We start from the raw sequence: 12,000 nt of genomic DNA on the forward strand, positions 1-12,000 counted from the left end.
CAGAACTGTGGGGGAAAAACAAATCCCTGAAAAAAAGGGAAATATCTAATAAACTCAGTTGAAAATAGTTGGTGCTTAATTCCACAGATCGTAAACTGTGTGATAATTAGTGCTTTCTGTTTCAAAGGCAGTCACAGAAATAAATGAATTTGTGATTCTAGAAACAAAAGGGACAATTGTGGTTTTTAAATAGCCTGTCCTGTATTCTGGAATAATTTTCATATATATCTCATCTGTGCATTTCCTACAAGGATTTTAGTACATGTATTTATAGCAACTTAGAAACCAATAGAATTTCAAATTTGGGTAGCAGAAGGCAAAGTAAAATGTGAGGTACAGCTTACCTTGTCACATAAAAATAAACAAGTCCTGTACTTTTGCAACTCCCAAACAGAGAGCTTTGTGAAACAAGTTGTTCAAGCAGTCAGAGTAGCTGTGTGTTAGTCATGGGGGTCCAAGTACAACAAAGAAAATCTGCAGGCCGTAATTTTAAAAGTCTGTAGTCTGGTTTTGACAGAGAAGAAGCAATAATTTTGTTGCCTGTGAAAGGACCATAGTTTAGATGTACACTCTCCTCTCAATGAACCCAAATAATTCCCATTCAGCTTAATAAGGTGGAATGCATATTTTACAAGGGATTAGTCCATTTAGTCCACCATAGCTAATGATACATAGCTAATGATATCCTTTGCAACACAGACAGCATGAATGAAAAAATCTTGACATGAAATTCTGCTCGTGTATTTCCCTTTTCATAGTGCAGCAGTGGAGACCAAGTCAGGAACAACCTTAAGTTCTGTAAGCACGAATGTGTACAGACAGTCAGGGCAGCTTAGTTTTGGAGGGAGGACAAATCTAATGCCCTCTTCAGTGTAAAACCAATCCTATGTGACTGTTATGAGTGCTGTGGAGGTACAGTTCAGGAGTTCCATGCAGCCTTGGGGCTCTTACGTAGAAAATAGGAAGCATTTCTTCCCTGGTCCTTAAAGAACAATGTCTTGAATATTGAAAATTTGTAGGAGTGGCATGCCAATCACTTATAATACTTACCTTGAGAAATTCAGACTGAAAGGGATCTTTTAAGTCAACAAGTGCAGTTTCTTCCTACCAAAGGCCTCTCTTCATAAGTTCTACATCATAAACAGTTCAAGATCCTGTAAAATGGTTTTGGCACGTTGCTTTATTTTCAGTTCAGTTCCTCCTCATACTCTGATGTTTTACTATTTCTTATTTGCATAACAGTTATTAATGATGGTGGCCAAGTCTTCCAAAATTATAAAACCACATTTTTTATATGGTTCCTCTCTAGTAAGTGGACATGTATATGTCCACTGTGCAAATACACATGAACTACCTTTGAGCAAGCGAGGTCAGCAGTGAAGGGCTGTCAAATTCAGAGGTCTGTTGAGAAGCAGACTAAATCATCTGTTAGGAGGTCTGTGCTCTATTTCAGGAGCCAATCTGCTGCTGATGCTGCTAATCCCAGGGCATGACTGTGCAAGACTAACTTCAATTTGTTGCTGTGATGTTATAGGGTGCACAAAGGATTTACTTCCTGGAAAGTCACCAAATCTTATGTTGTGACTGGTGTGAGAAAAAAAACCCAACAAACAATATGGGAGGAGAACAAGGCCACTGGCAACATTTCCTGATTTAATCCTTCTTAAAAATAATTGTTACCTTTTAAAAATAACAGTTCTGTGTTGTTTCACTCAAAAATCACTTTCCTTCTTGCAGTTTTCCAGTGAAAAGCTACCACTGTTCAGAAAACTTATCAAGCAGTGGTTAATGTCATGCAGATCGTTAGCACTTCATGCAGTTTAATCATCCCAGTTCCCACAGCTCTAGGTTGGATGGTTTAAGAAGCCCACAGTCATCAATTAGTTATTGAATTTCCCATATGTAGTATTGGAACAGGACTCTGTTGTCCTGCAGAGTTATTTATGTGACATTCATGATTTATTTTTTATTCAGCAATATCTCCTCTCTTTTACAAAAAATTGGTTGTAAAATAGTGTCATGTTCTAAAACAAATCATTTAGCAAATGGGAATTTATTTAAAACTTTCTAAAATTTCTTCACCTAAAATTAAAATTCATTGAAAATTTTTTCACCAAAGGGGTTGTCAAGCATTGGAACATGCTGCCCAGGGCAGTGGTTGAGTCATCATCCCTGGAGGTACTTAAAAGATGTGTAGATGTGGCACTCAGAGCCATAGTATAATGATGGGCTTGGCAGTACTGGGTTAATGACTGGACTTGATGATCTTAAAGGTCTTTTGGAACCTAAATAATTCTGTGATTCTAGGCTCATAGTAAACATTATTATACTAATACCTCACTTGACTGCTGATATTAGAACCTTTAGTTGTAAGCTAATGCTCTCTCTATCCAGTAGGGTCACAGCTTTATGTTAGATTTGTCTAAAGTGCCTAAACGCACAGGTCTTTCTAATTTTAACCTTGATCCACTAATAAGGGAGAAAATCTCACCCATGATCATACCATGAAAAAAGGTATGATTCTCTCATCCCATTTATCTCAGCCTCAGATTCAACACTTCCATTGGTTAATGTTAAATTTAGGAATTCTACACAGGGATTTGGGAAAATCTCTGTAAGTGAACCAGGCTTGACAGCACATTCTTATGCTGTTTGTTGCAGGTTGAGACTGGAGATCTGGGAGACGTATACAAGATTCGAGTCAGCTGTGATGATGTGCCAGGCTTTGAGGGTTGGCATCTGAAGTCTTTTTGCTTAGAAGAGTTACACACAAAACAAGAGCTGAACTTTGACTGTAACTGCTGGCTCACTCTTAACAGAGAAGACAAGGAGCTGGTGAAAGAATTCCCTGCAGTCACCAAGGACCAGAAAACTTTACCAGGTAAAACCACTGAGAAGATACAAACACTGTAAATTAACTGCTTGAAAATCAATCGATGCCACAGATATAATACGGTGCTTTGTCTGCATATCTTCAGTGGCTCTATTGCAACCTTCTTCATATATGCACTGCAAGAATGCTGACCACTTAAAAAATTTTAATTTTCCAGTTAAGTTGCATATTGAGTTTTACAGTTGCTAACTCTTATGCCTGATTCTCAATGTGAAAAATTGAACAGTATAATTATACTTTTTAAAGAAAAGCACATGTTCAAAGCCATGGAAATGATTTGTTGTAGAGTTACTATTTAATTACTACTCAATAGCTTATAATAGATTTACTTACTAACATAAGTGTCAGAAGAAACCCTCATTGTACAAAAAAGATAATTCAGTTTCTAACAGATCCTGAACTAACTCAGATGAGTTCTTATTTTCCAGATCTTGCACAACAAAACAGAATTGGGCAGAATTTATCTAGATTTTAGTAGCTTAAGCTACAGAAGTCTAAATTGTCCAATTTCCTTCAAATTTCTAGGAAAATTAGTAGAAAGTCTTCTTTGAGCTCAGCATTGCAATCACTGAATAGCAGATTTTTTGGTAGCTGCAGAAATAAAAACAAGCAGTAGTCTAACTCTGTGTTGCTGTTTTATTTTAAATATACCTTGTACTTAATCAGCTTTTTTTTTTGTCTTTCTATACAGTCTGTAAGTATGTTGTCTCTGTGCATACTGGCGATCGCTGGGGAGCAGAGACTTTTGCAAATGTTTATATCACTCTCTATGGCAAAAGAGGGGACACAGGTGTGAGGAAACTTCATACATCTTTAACAAAAGGAAGAAAATTTCAAAGAAATAAGGTAATGGTACAAAAATGTGGTCTTACATGTGCAGGGGTTAGCATTGCCTTAAGTGTCACTACCTGCTCTGAATACATCTGGCTACAGATAGGCAAAAATTTTGAGACATTCACAGAATTTATCTTCCAGATATTCACAACAGACCAATTTCAGTGTTATTTAGTTCCTGTAGAAGAACATTGCCACATGACTTACTAGTCAGTAAATTTAGACAAGAGAAAAAGATTCCACTTAGAGAATGCACATAAAAACAGTGTTTCTGGATGACCAAAAGCAACAGAATTCTTCTCTTGTGAATTAGACTTTCTTATTAGAGGTTCCTTCACCGAACATTGAAGTTTGAAAAAACTCACTGCCAAAATGTACATTGTCAAGGAGAGGTTTAAATTTCTGTGAAATTATTTTATTAGACAGTTACTACAGCACTTGTTAGGGTAAAAGTGGAATCACTAATGGACTAAAAGAATTTCTAAATTTCATTCCTATGTATTTCTCAGAACTACGCTTATATAGAGAAGATATCACTCTGTTGTAATTATTTTAATTTATATTCATGCATGGATTTATTTCCTAAAATACCTTAATTATCAAAGTAAATGATTTCTGCTCACAATCTGCTGTTGGGTTCTAACTGTTATTAGAAAAAAAGAAAGAATTTTTTTTCATATGAAAGTACTTTTAATGTTAGTAGCAGAAAATCTGCTTCAATACTTTTATTTAAAAAGTAACATAAGACTCTGGCAACTACTGTATCTTTTAGAGATCAGTTTGCTAATATATTCTTTTTGATTGCTCTGACATCCAGTTTAGTAAGTTCCTACTATTGAATTAATGTTTTATTGGAATTATGGTGTTAATTATAATCATAGACATTGCTGTTTAGCTCCAGTTGTTCATGACTTTCTAACTTTTGTCAGCTACCATCAGGTCCATCTGACCCTAGACTGGAACACTTGGTTTTCTTACAAAACAAGTAAAAATTTAGTGGGGCATGTAATTTGTTTCTTTGCATTTCACATTTTTCCTTTTCTTGTTTTTGTGGTCCCTGTTCTTATCCACTGCTCATTGAGTTTACTTCTCTTTTGTCTTCCTCTGCCTTCTCCATACTACTTCCCTTCCCATCTCTTGTCTTTTACTCTCCACTTTCATCTTAACTTCCTCCTCTCTATTCCTTACTCTTGTCTTCATTCTGTAAGGAAAACAAAAAGACAGGCTTTTCTGACTATTGGAGAAGAATTTAACATCTGTCTTGGAGTGAATACACTCTTTTTAGATATATGTCTATGTTTGTATGATAAGTTTTAGAAACTAGAAATACCCTGAAAGATAGAAATTTGATTAGAACCAAACTCTTGTCATAACTGTCTGACCGTCAGAAGGTTGACAGTTTCATATTACATTTTAATGTAATAGGAAATGATTGATGCAATGATCCATATTGTCCAAAGATCAAATGAAGTTACAATGCACCATTACTGATGAATGTAGGATTCAATGATAGGTATTATCAGTGTGAGCTTTCTTAGATTCAGAGGGGAGATGTTATGTTAAACGTTACAAAAAAGCAGTCATAAGTTTTAAATCCTTGCTGAATCCAGACCTATATTTTCCCTGAAGTTCAAGAATATTTGGGTCAAAATTCTGTTTTATTGAGTATTTACCTGTTTTTCAGGTGGATTCATTTTTGGTGGAAGCTGTTTCTCTGAGTCATTTGCAAAAAGTGGTCATAGGACATGATGGAGAAGGCTATGGGGCAGGGATGTACCTCAAGATGGTAACAGTCAAAGAATCACAAGATTCAGACAAAGAATGGGTCTTTCCATTGTGGAATTGGCTTGATACTCATTTGGGCTTATGTGAGACTGTTTGTGAGATTGTAACAATTGGTAAGTTCTACAAAACTGACTTGACTGTTCATATATACATATATATGTTTGGCTACAGCTCTTTCAGACCTCTATAATATGCTCATTTTATTGAAAATGTGAATTTCAGTTTGATCTTATGTTATAGCAAAGCCACATCTGGTAAGGTCAAAGTTGATATAATTCCATCTTATCAGTGTGCAGTGTATGAAACACTTTCTTTCCAAATTAAATATAGCACATTGCAAAGAGAGATATAAACAGAGCTTGGGATGTGCGCCTCATGGGGATAAATAGCTTAAATTTTATGCATCACTTTTCAGCTTGGGATCTCACTTGAAATCCAAAGAAAAGTTAATTCAGTGAAATGAACCCGTGGTATTATTCCACAGCATGAAGGTGTAGTTCTGGTATGCTCAGTTTCTGCTCATTTCAAAATTACTACTACACCACAATTTATACAATTCTAAACCTGGATGTACTCGGCAAAAGAACACTTATAGCAGGACCTTTAGTGTTTTAGAACTAGTAAAAGATTTCTTCCTTCAATCCTGTGAAAACAATTCAGTGTAAAGGAAATGAGATACAAAATTTGTCCAGAGGGAGTAAGATAGCTTAAAAATACAAGGTGTCCACAATACATGATAGATATGCAGGTATTCAGTTGTGTGGTTTTTCCAGGTTGTAGAAAGTACATTTTTTTGAGCTATTCCTCTCCATTAAATAATTTTCCTTTCCCCTAGAATGGTTAAAACAGAATTAAAATGAAGAATAACAGTAATTAATGAAGAAAAAGAGAGGGACATAGTAATATTGATCTTCTGAGGATCTGGCAAATAATTTTGTGTGTTTTTTATAGACTTTCTCTCAGTCACACCATTACAGCACATATTATACTGCTAGGTAAGATCCAGTTATGAGTGAAGTTCATTAGAATTGTTCATTTTGCATTAGGTGCCTACATGCTAGGTATGGCTAGCACTCCTAAATGATAAATTAGTTTTAGTAACATTGATTGCTTTTTTGAGAACAATTGCTTAGACCTCTAAAAGGTAACAGAATGTTCTCTTAGAAATTACTTCCAAACATGACAAGGAATACTCATTGGCATCAAAAAAATGCATTTGAAACTAAATTTTAAACACAGAAAGAACGTTAAGCAGTTAAATTCTTGGGGAAAAAAAAAGTTATTGATGTGTTATTCTTAGTGAACAGTTGCTATAGATATAACAAAACCTGCAAAAGGAGCTTTGCTTGTGTTCTGTAAAGGCTATGGTCCTGCTACATTATGCCATTCTCTCATGCTGTCATCTTTCCTTTCTCTTTGATAATTTTTAAAGGTAGAAGATTGACTCTTAGTCCTAAACCACCTGAAATCAACATGAAATCATCAGGTCTCTGGACAATGGTTATCACTGGGTCTGACTTGAGCAATGAGGAGGATCCAATACGCCTTTCTTTTATCTTCTACGGCAATCTGAGTTGCAAAAAGTTACCGCTTCAAGTCACGGGGAAAACAATGTGGATCAAAGTACTTCAACCTTTCTCTATTGCAAGAAAAACCCATGAATCTTGTAGCCAATAACCCACTTAATTCTGAGATAAATTGTTTCTTTAAACTAAACTACCAAATTGATTTTTACGTCCTCTGTGTAGTTTAGCACAGGTCATCATTTTTGTTTGTAGATAGCAATGTTTTAACAAGGGTTTTTGAATGAGAAGATCCTCCCAGTGTCTCATATTCAAAATGTTTAAGTAAGTGAATTGGTCTCTTGGTGGGTATCACAGTATATACCATGCTGCATGTACTGATTTACAGGCTTTGTTGATCTCACAAAAGTAAGCAATTTGTAAGCATACAAAATGCCACATGATACTGTAGAGCTTTTGGGGCTGATGATGGGGAAGGAAGAATCACTACTTCCTCATGAGTGGAAGAGAAGGGTTAGACACTGGTCTCTCCTCTGTGGTGAACAATGACAGGATCCAAGGGAATGGCCTGAAGTTGCATCAGGGAAGATTTAGGTTGGATATTAGAAAAAGGTTCTTCACCCAGAGGGTGGTTGGGCACTGGAACAAGCTCTCCAGGGATATGGTCACAGCACCAAGCCCAACAGAGTTCAAGAGGTATTTGGACAATGATGTTGGGCACATGGTGTGACTCTTGGGGATGGTCCTGTGCAGGGCAAAGTGTTGAACTAGATGATCTTGTGGGTCCTGTCCAACTCAGCATATTCTGTGATTTTGTGATTCTATGATAAATGGGATGAAGCCTACAGAAAGTTTATTTTTCTCTTTTATGTAACTTTTTCATCCCTGCCACCACGTTTCTCTGAACAAACTGCTTTTTCTAGAATGGTTTCTCTCTCTTTTTTTTTTTCCATGTTATTTATTGTCACCTTCTTTTTCTTCCTGGTGATTGAGCTAAAGAAATAATTTTTGGGTTTTGAAGATCCACTTTAATGAAAGGGGAACTAACAGACTAGACTAGCCACAACATGATCCAAAATTAAGAGTACTCAGAAGGTTTTCCTAAGTTCTTTCCAAGAATCTCTGGTAAATGAAAAACATAGTATGAAACTGGAATTACCCTGTCAGAGGAAAGGCTGAAGTCAGGTCACATGCACTTCTACTATATGGGCAGTATTTGAAAGGAAAGAGCAGAGGAAAGAATATGAGAAATAGTGAATAGGAAGAGAAAAAAACAAATTCTGTTTTTTCCCTTTTTTTTCCCCATAGAGGGAAAAAAATAATTTTGAGCCAATATTTATAGTATCTGAGGCCTTCTCTACCTTCACTTACTCAAGAAGTGTTATGTCATAGAGATGTTGCATTATCCCCAGTAGAGCTAAAGTAGCTCTCCTTCGAATTTATAGTTAATTGCACCATTTTTATACTACAAGCTGTAAGAGATATTTCCGATAATGTTCAAAATTTTAAAAATCAACCAAAGCTTCTGTGCCTGAAAATAGTTTACTGAATCAGTGTAATATATATGAACACTACGCCTTGTTCTAAGTACAAATTTCAGCAGTGACTGCTATTGCTTTTTCCCTGATATCAAACCTCAAGCATTCTGTCTCCTCATTCACATTATTAAATCAATTTTGTATTGAGTAGAAAGGGGAAAAATAGTACTAGTTATAAATCTGCCCCAATTCTTTAACTACTGAAGCTTTTTCAACTGTTGCATACAGCTACCAACTGCATTTGTTCTGGCACAATTAAAATGAGATCCATTTCTCTTTCTCCCCACATAGGATGAACTGGCAGATATTGGCTCAATATACAAAGTTCAGGTAACTGGCCCACATAGTGAGCTAAAACAGCCATGGCACTTAGATTTACTGCATATGAAACACACAGGCACAAAGGAAGAGATGTATTTAGCTTTTGACTGCTGGTTCAACCCCAAGGAAGACAAATGTGTGGAACTGCCGGCTCTCTATGCAGATCAGGAACCTTTGCCTGGTAAGCTATGTTCTTTTTTGATACTGGGGTCAGGATCTGTCTCTGGAATACCAGTATATCTCTTTTGGGCCTAAAATACTGTGTGAAGATTTCCATAAGTATTTGATATTAAGGAATATAATGATTTTATACATGCATTTATCACAGAAGAAAGCTGAGAAAACGGAAATCATTGGTAGGAGGATTATGACAGGTGTTCTAACTGCTGACACCAAACATAGTATTTGGCTTCTTTCATGTTAAATGATGTTCCAGTTTTAGCTCTTGATTATTTATTATCTCTTCATATTAACACTATGTCAGATGAAGGTGTGTACAAAATATCATCTACTCTGTGACATTACCTGTATCTTCTTATTCACAAAGAAATATAAGTGACCTACAAACATAGTAAATTTTTTAAGAATGAACGAATTGCTAAGATCCCCTACAAAGCAAAGGTAGAATTCTTAAAATGTGTTACAATTAACCAGCAAAGAGATATCAAAAAATTTCAATTGCACTAGTGTTTTATTGGTGTCAATGAGAAATTTTTAATTCAGCAAGTAATATTCTACAAAAGTATATATTAAGTTACATGTTAGTAGCACATGCGAATGGTATGATGCCAGAGAGATGATTAAGTGCTTTCTACCACTCCCTCCTGCAATATGCTGAGGAGCAACCAATTGCATACTGATAACTTGATCACTAGTACTTAGGAACAGGCTTCCCATCTATCCAGCTCATTAGAATAAAGAGGATTGATCAGGGTAGTAAAGATGGTATATTGAAGCTTTTAGTGCCACTAAGAGGTTTATTGCTAGACTTTATACTACAAAGAGTGCTCTGCTTAAACAGAACCTAATAGAAAAAGGTGGAAGCAGCCCAGAAAAAGGAATAAGATAGACCATGTGAACTTTTCCACACCATTCTCTAAGGAATGTTCCCGAAATATTTCATCAAATTAAAAGATGAAACTTGAACACAAACACTGAAGACCTTTTAAATTTCTGGTTTAGTGTATGTTTACGTAATTTAAAAAACTTAGCCATATTGTATTTATTTACTGAAAAATCTTAAAATTTTAGAGTTTTAATCCATCAGCTAAAACAACAAAAACCATTGGATGTTGAATGTATCGTATGTTGGATGTACAATCATGAATTGTAAGTAATAGTAATTCTAGAGATAGTTAAAAAGCTCTATTTCCTTAATTTATTTATGAAAAAATGGGACAAATCATAAATATTGACAATTATTTTCTGAATGCAAACTTGTTAAATTTTTAACTACATATAAAAAAATCCAGAAATTAAAAAAAAAATAATTCTAGAATACAGTCCTCAAAACCTCTATTATGCTAAGAACCAAATGGAGATACATTATTCTGATGTGTAAAGCAATGAATTTTTGAGGTATATTAGAAAATTAGGGTATTTTTTCTTGGGAAACTTCTGGTAATAGATGTGTATATGCTTTCTCTCAAAAATTATTCCATAGATGGGAGCATCTGCTAACCTAGGAAGTTTCTCACAAACTGTTTTTTGGAGTCCAGAGATCTCCAACTGGAGTTGTTAATATCAGTTTTATTCTCTGCGACCCCAATACTAATTCAGTCTAAAATTTGTGTCAGCTTCTTCCTTATATTTCAGTTTCATTCCTAGATATCCCCCCTAAAAAAAAAAAAAAAGAAAAAAAGAAAAGAAAGAAAAGAAAAGTATTTTATCTCCTATCTTTAATTTATGGAGTGTTTTTTCCCTTTTTGAATGAGCATAATGTGATCACTTTCCCTCTGTGTTGGCTCACATCTGAAACAGAACTTTTATCAACAGGATTAGGAAGAGACAAAGGATGACAAGGCTGAACAAAGCAGTTGTCTTAGTAGATCTTTGTTGCTTGGGTATGTCGTTAATCTGGCAGAATGGTCCCAAACTCATTCTCAAAACTATTACCCTATTTCCCAGCATCTCTTTTGTGTTATGACTCCTTTCATAGGGTTACTTTGTATACTGTTATTTCACTTATATAGTACAAAATAATGGGAAATATTTGTTATGACTGCACTGAGCTTTAAATTATGCATCAATAGATTCAGCAGATTCAGTTGAAAATACTGACTCAGGAAAAACATGAGATACATTCTTAATTTTCAGAGCCTATGTCATTTGAATATTACTTGTGTGATTAATGCTAAGGTCATGATTATATATATTAATGATTCTGGACAAAATCAGTAAAAATGTGAGTGCTGTGATTTCTAATCCACCCCAAATGAGTGATCACACCTGTGGACCAAATTCTTTTGATCTTATTCACCCAAGTATCCTTTTGACTCCAATGAATCTGCTCATATGATCCAGTTATACAGATAAGGCAACACTCTAGATGAATAATACAGAATCTTACCTTCATATACTAACTCCCCTGAAAGCAAAAATGCCATTGGCTAAATGCTAAGATGTCACCTGGACAGCTCATGTGCTTTCAATTATCTGGAACTCCAGCAAGAGCAAGTCTGTGTAGCTACGTTGACTTTAATGCAGCTATGTTGCCTCTCACCTGGCAGTGCATATTTAACTGCCTCAAAGAAAGGAATGAGGTACATTAGGGCCCCAGTTTCAGAAAACTCTTGTTTTACTTCTTGTCATCAAACATGAGTGATACTATCAATTACTAGTACTTTCCCAGCTCTTAGTTTAAATTATTAAAAAAAAAAAAAAATCCCAGGGGAAGTCCCTGAAGTGAATAGTGCTGCAGTGAAATAAAGCTACTTTTCAGCAAACAGATTTTCCCAGTCTTCTTCCCCATGTAGTAAAAGATAAGGAGAAACCAAGATATTTCAGAAGTTTATTGCAATGAGCACACTTTTATTAGCAGATTGATAACAGCCCTTATTATTTAATGAATACTTTTAGATATTAATTTTACAGTCAGTATGCAAAC

The 12,000-nt window shown here is 35.3% G+C and overlaps 1 protein-coding gene across 1 annotated transcript in view; it reads left to right on the forward strand.

Annotated features, from left to right (window-relative positions):
* LOC113945070 (lipoxygenase homology domain-containing protein 1-like) overlaps nt 1–12,000 on the forward strand; it is a 128,592-nt gene that overhangs the window by 76,034 nt on the left and 40,558 nt on the right. The window contains exons 27-31 of the mRNA XM_027638913.1: nt 2,662–2,881; nt 3,585–3,739; nt 5,412–5,625; nt 6,945–7,135; nt 8,865–9,075. Of these exons, the coding sequence (XP_027494714.1) occupies nt 2,662–2,881; nt 3,585–3,739; nt 5,412–5,625; nt 6,945–7,135; nt 8,865–9,075 (991 nt within the window). The remainder of the gene's footprint in view (nt 1–2,661; nt 2,882–3,584; nt 3,740–5,411; nt 5,626–6,944; nt 7,136–8,864; nt 9,076–12,000) is intronic.

Source organism: Corapipo altera, unplaced genomic scaffold (assembly GCF_003945725.1).
Source record: "Corapipo altera isolate COAL_440 unplaced genomic scaffold, ASM394572v1 49, whole genome shotgun sequence".
In the NCBI taxonomy this organism is placed as follows: domain Eukaryota; kingdom Metazoa; phylum Chordata; class Aves; order Passeriformes; family Pipridae; genus Corapipo; species Corapipo altera.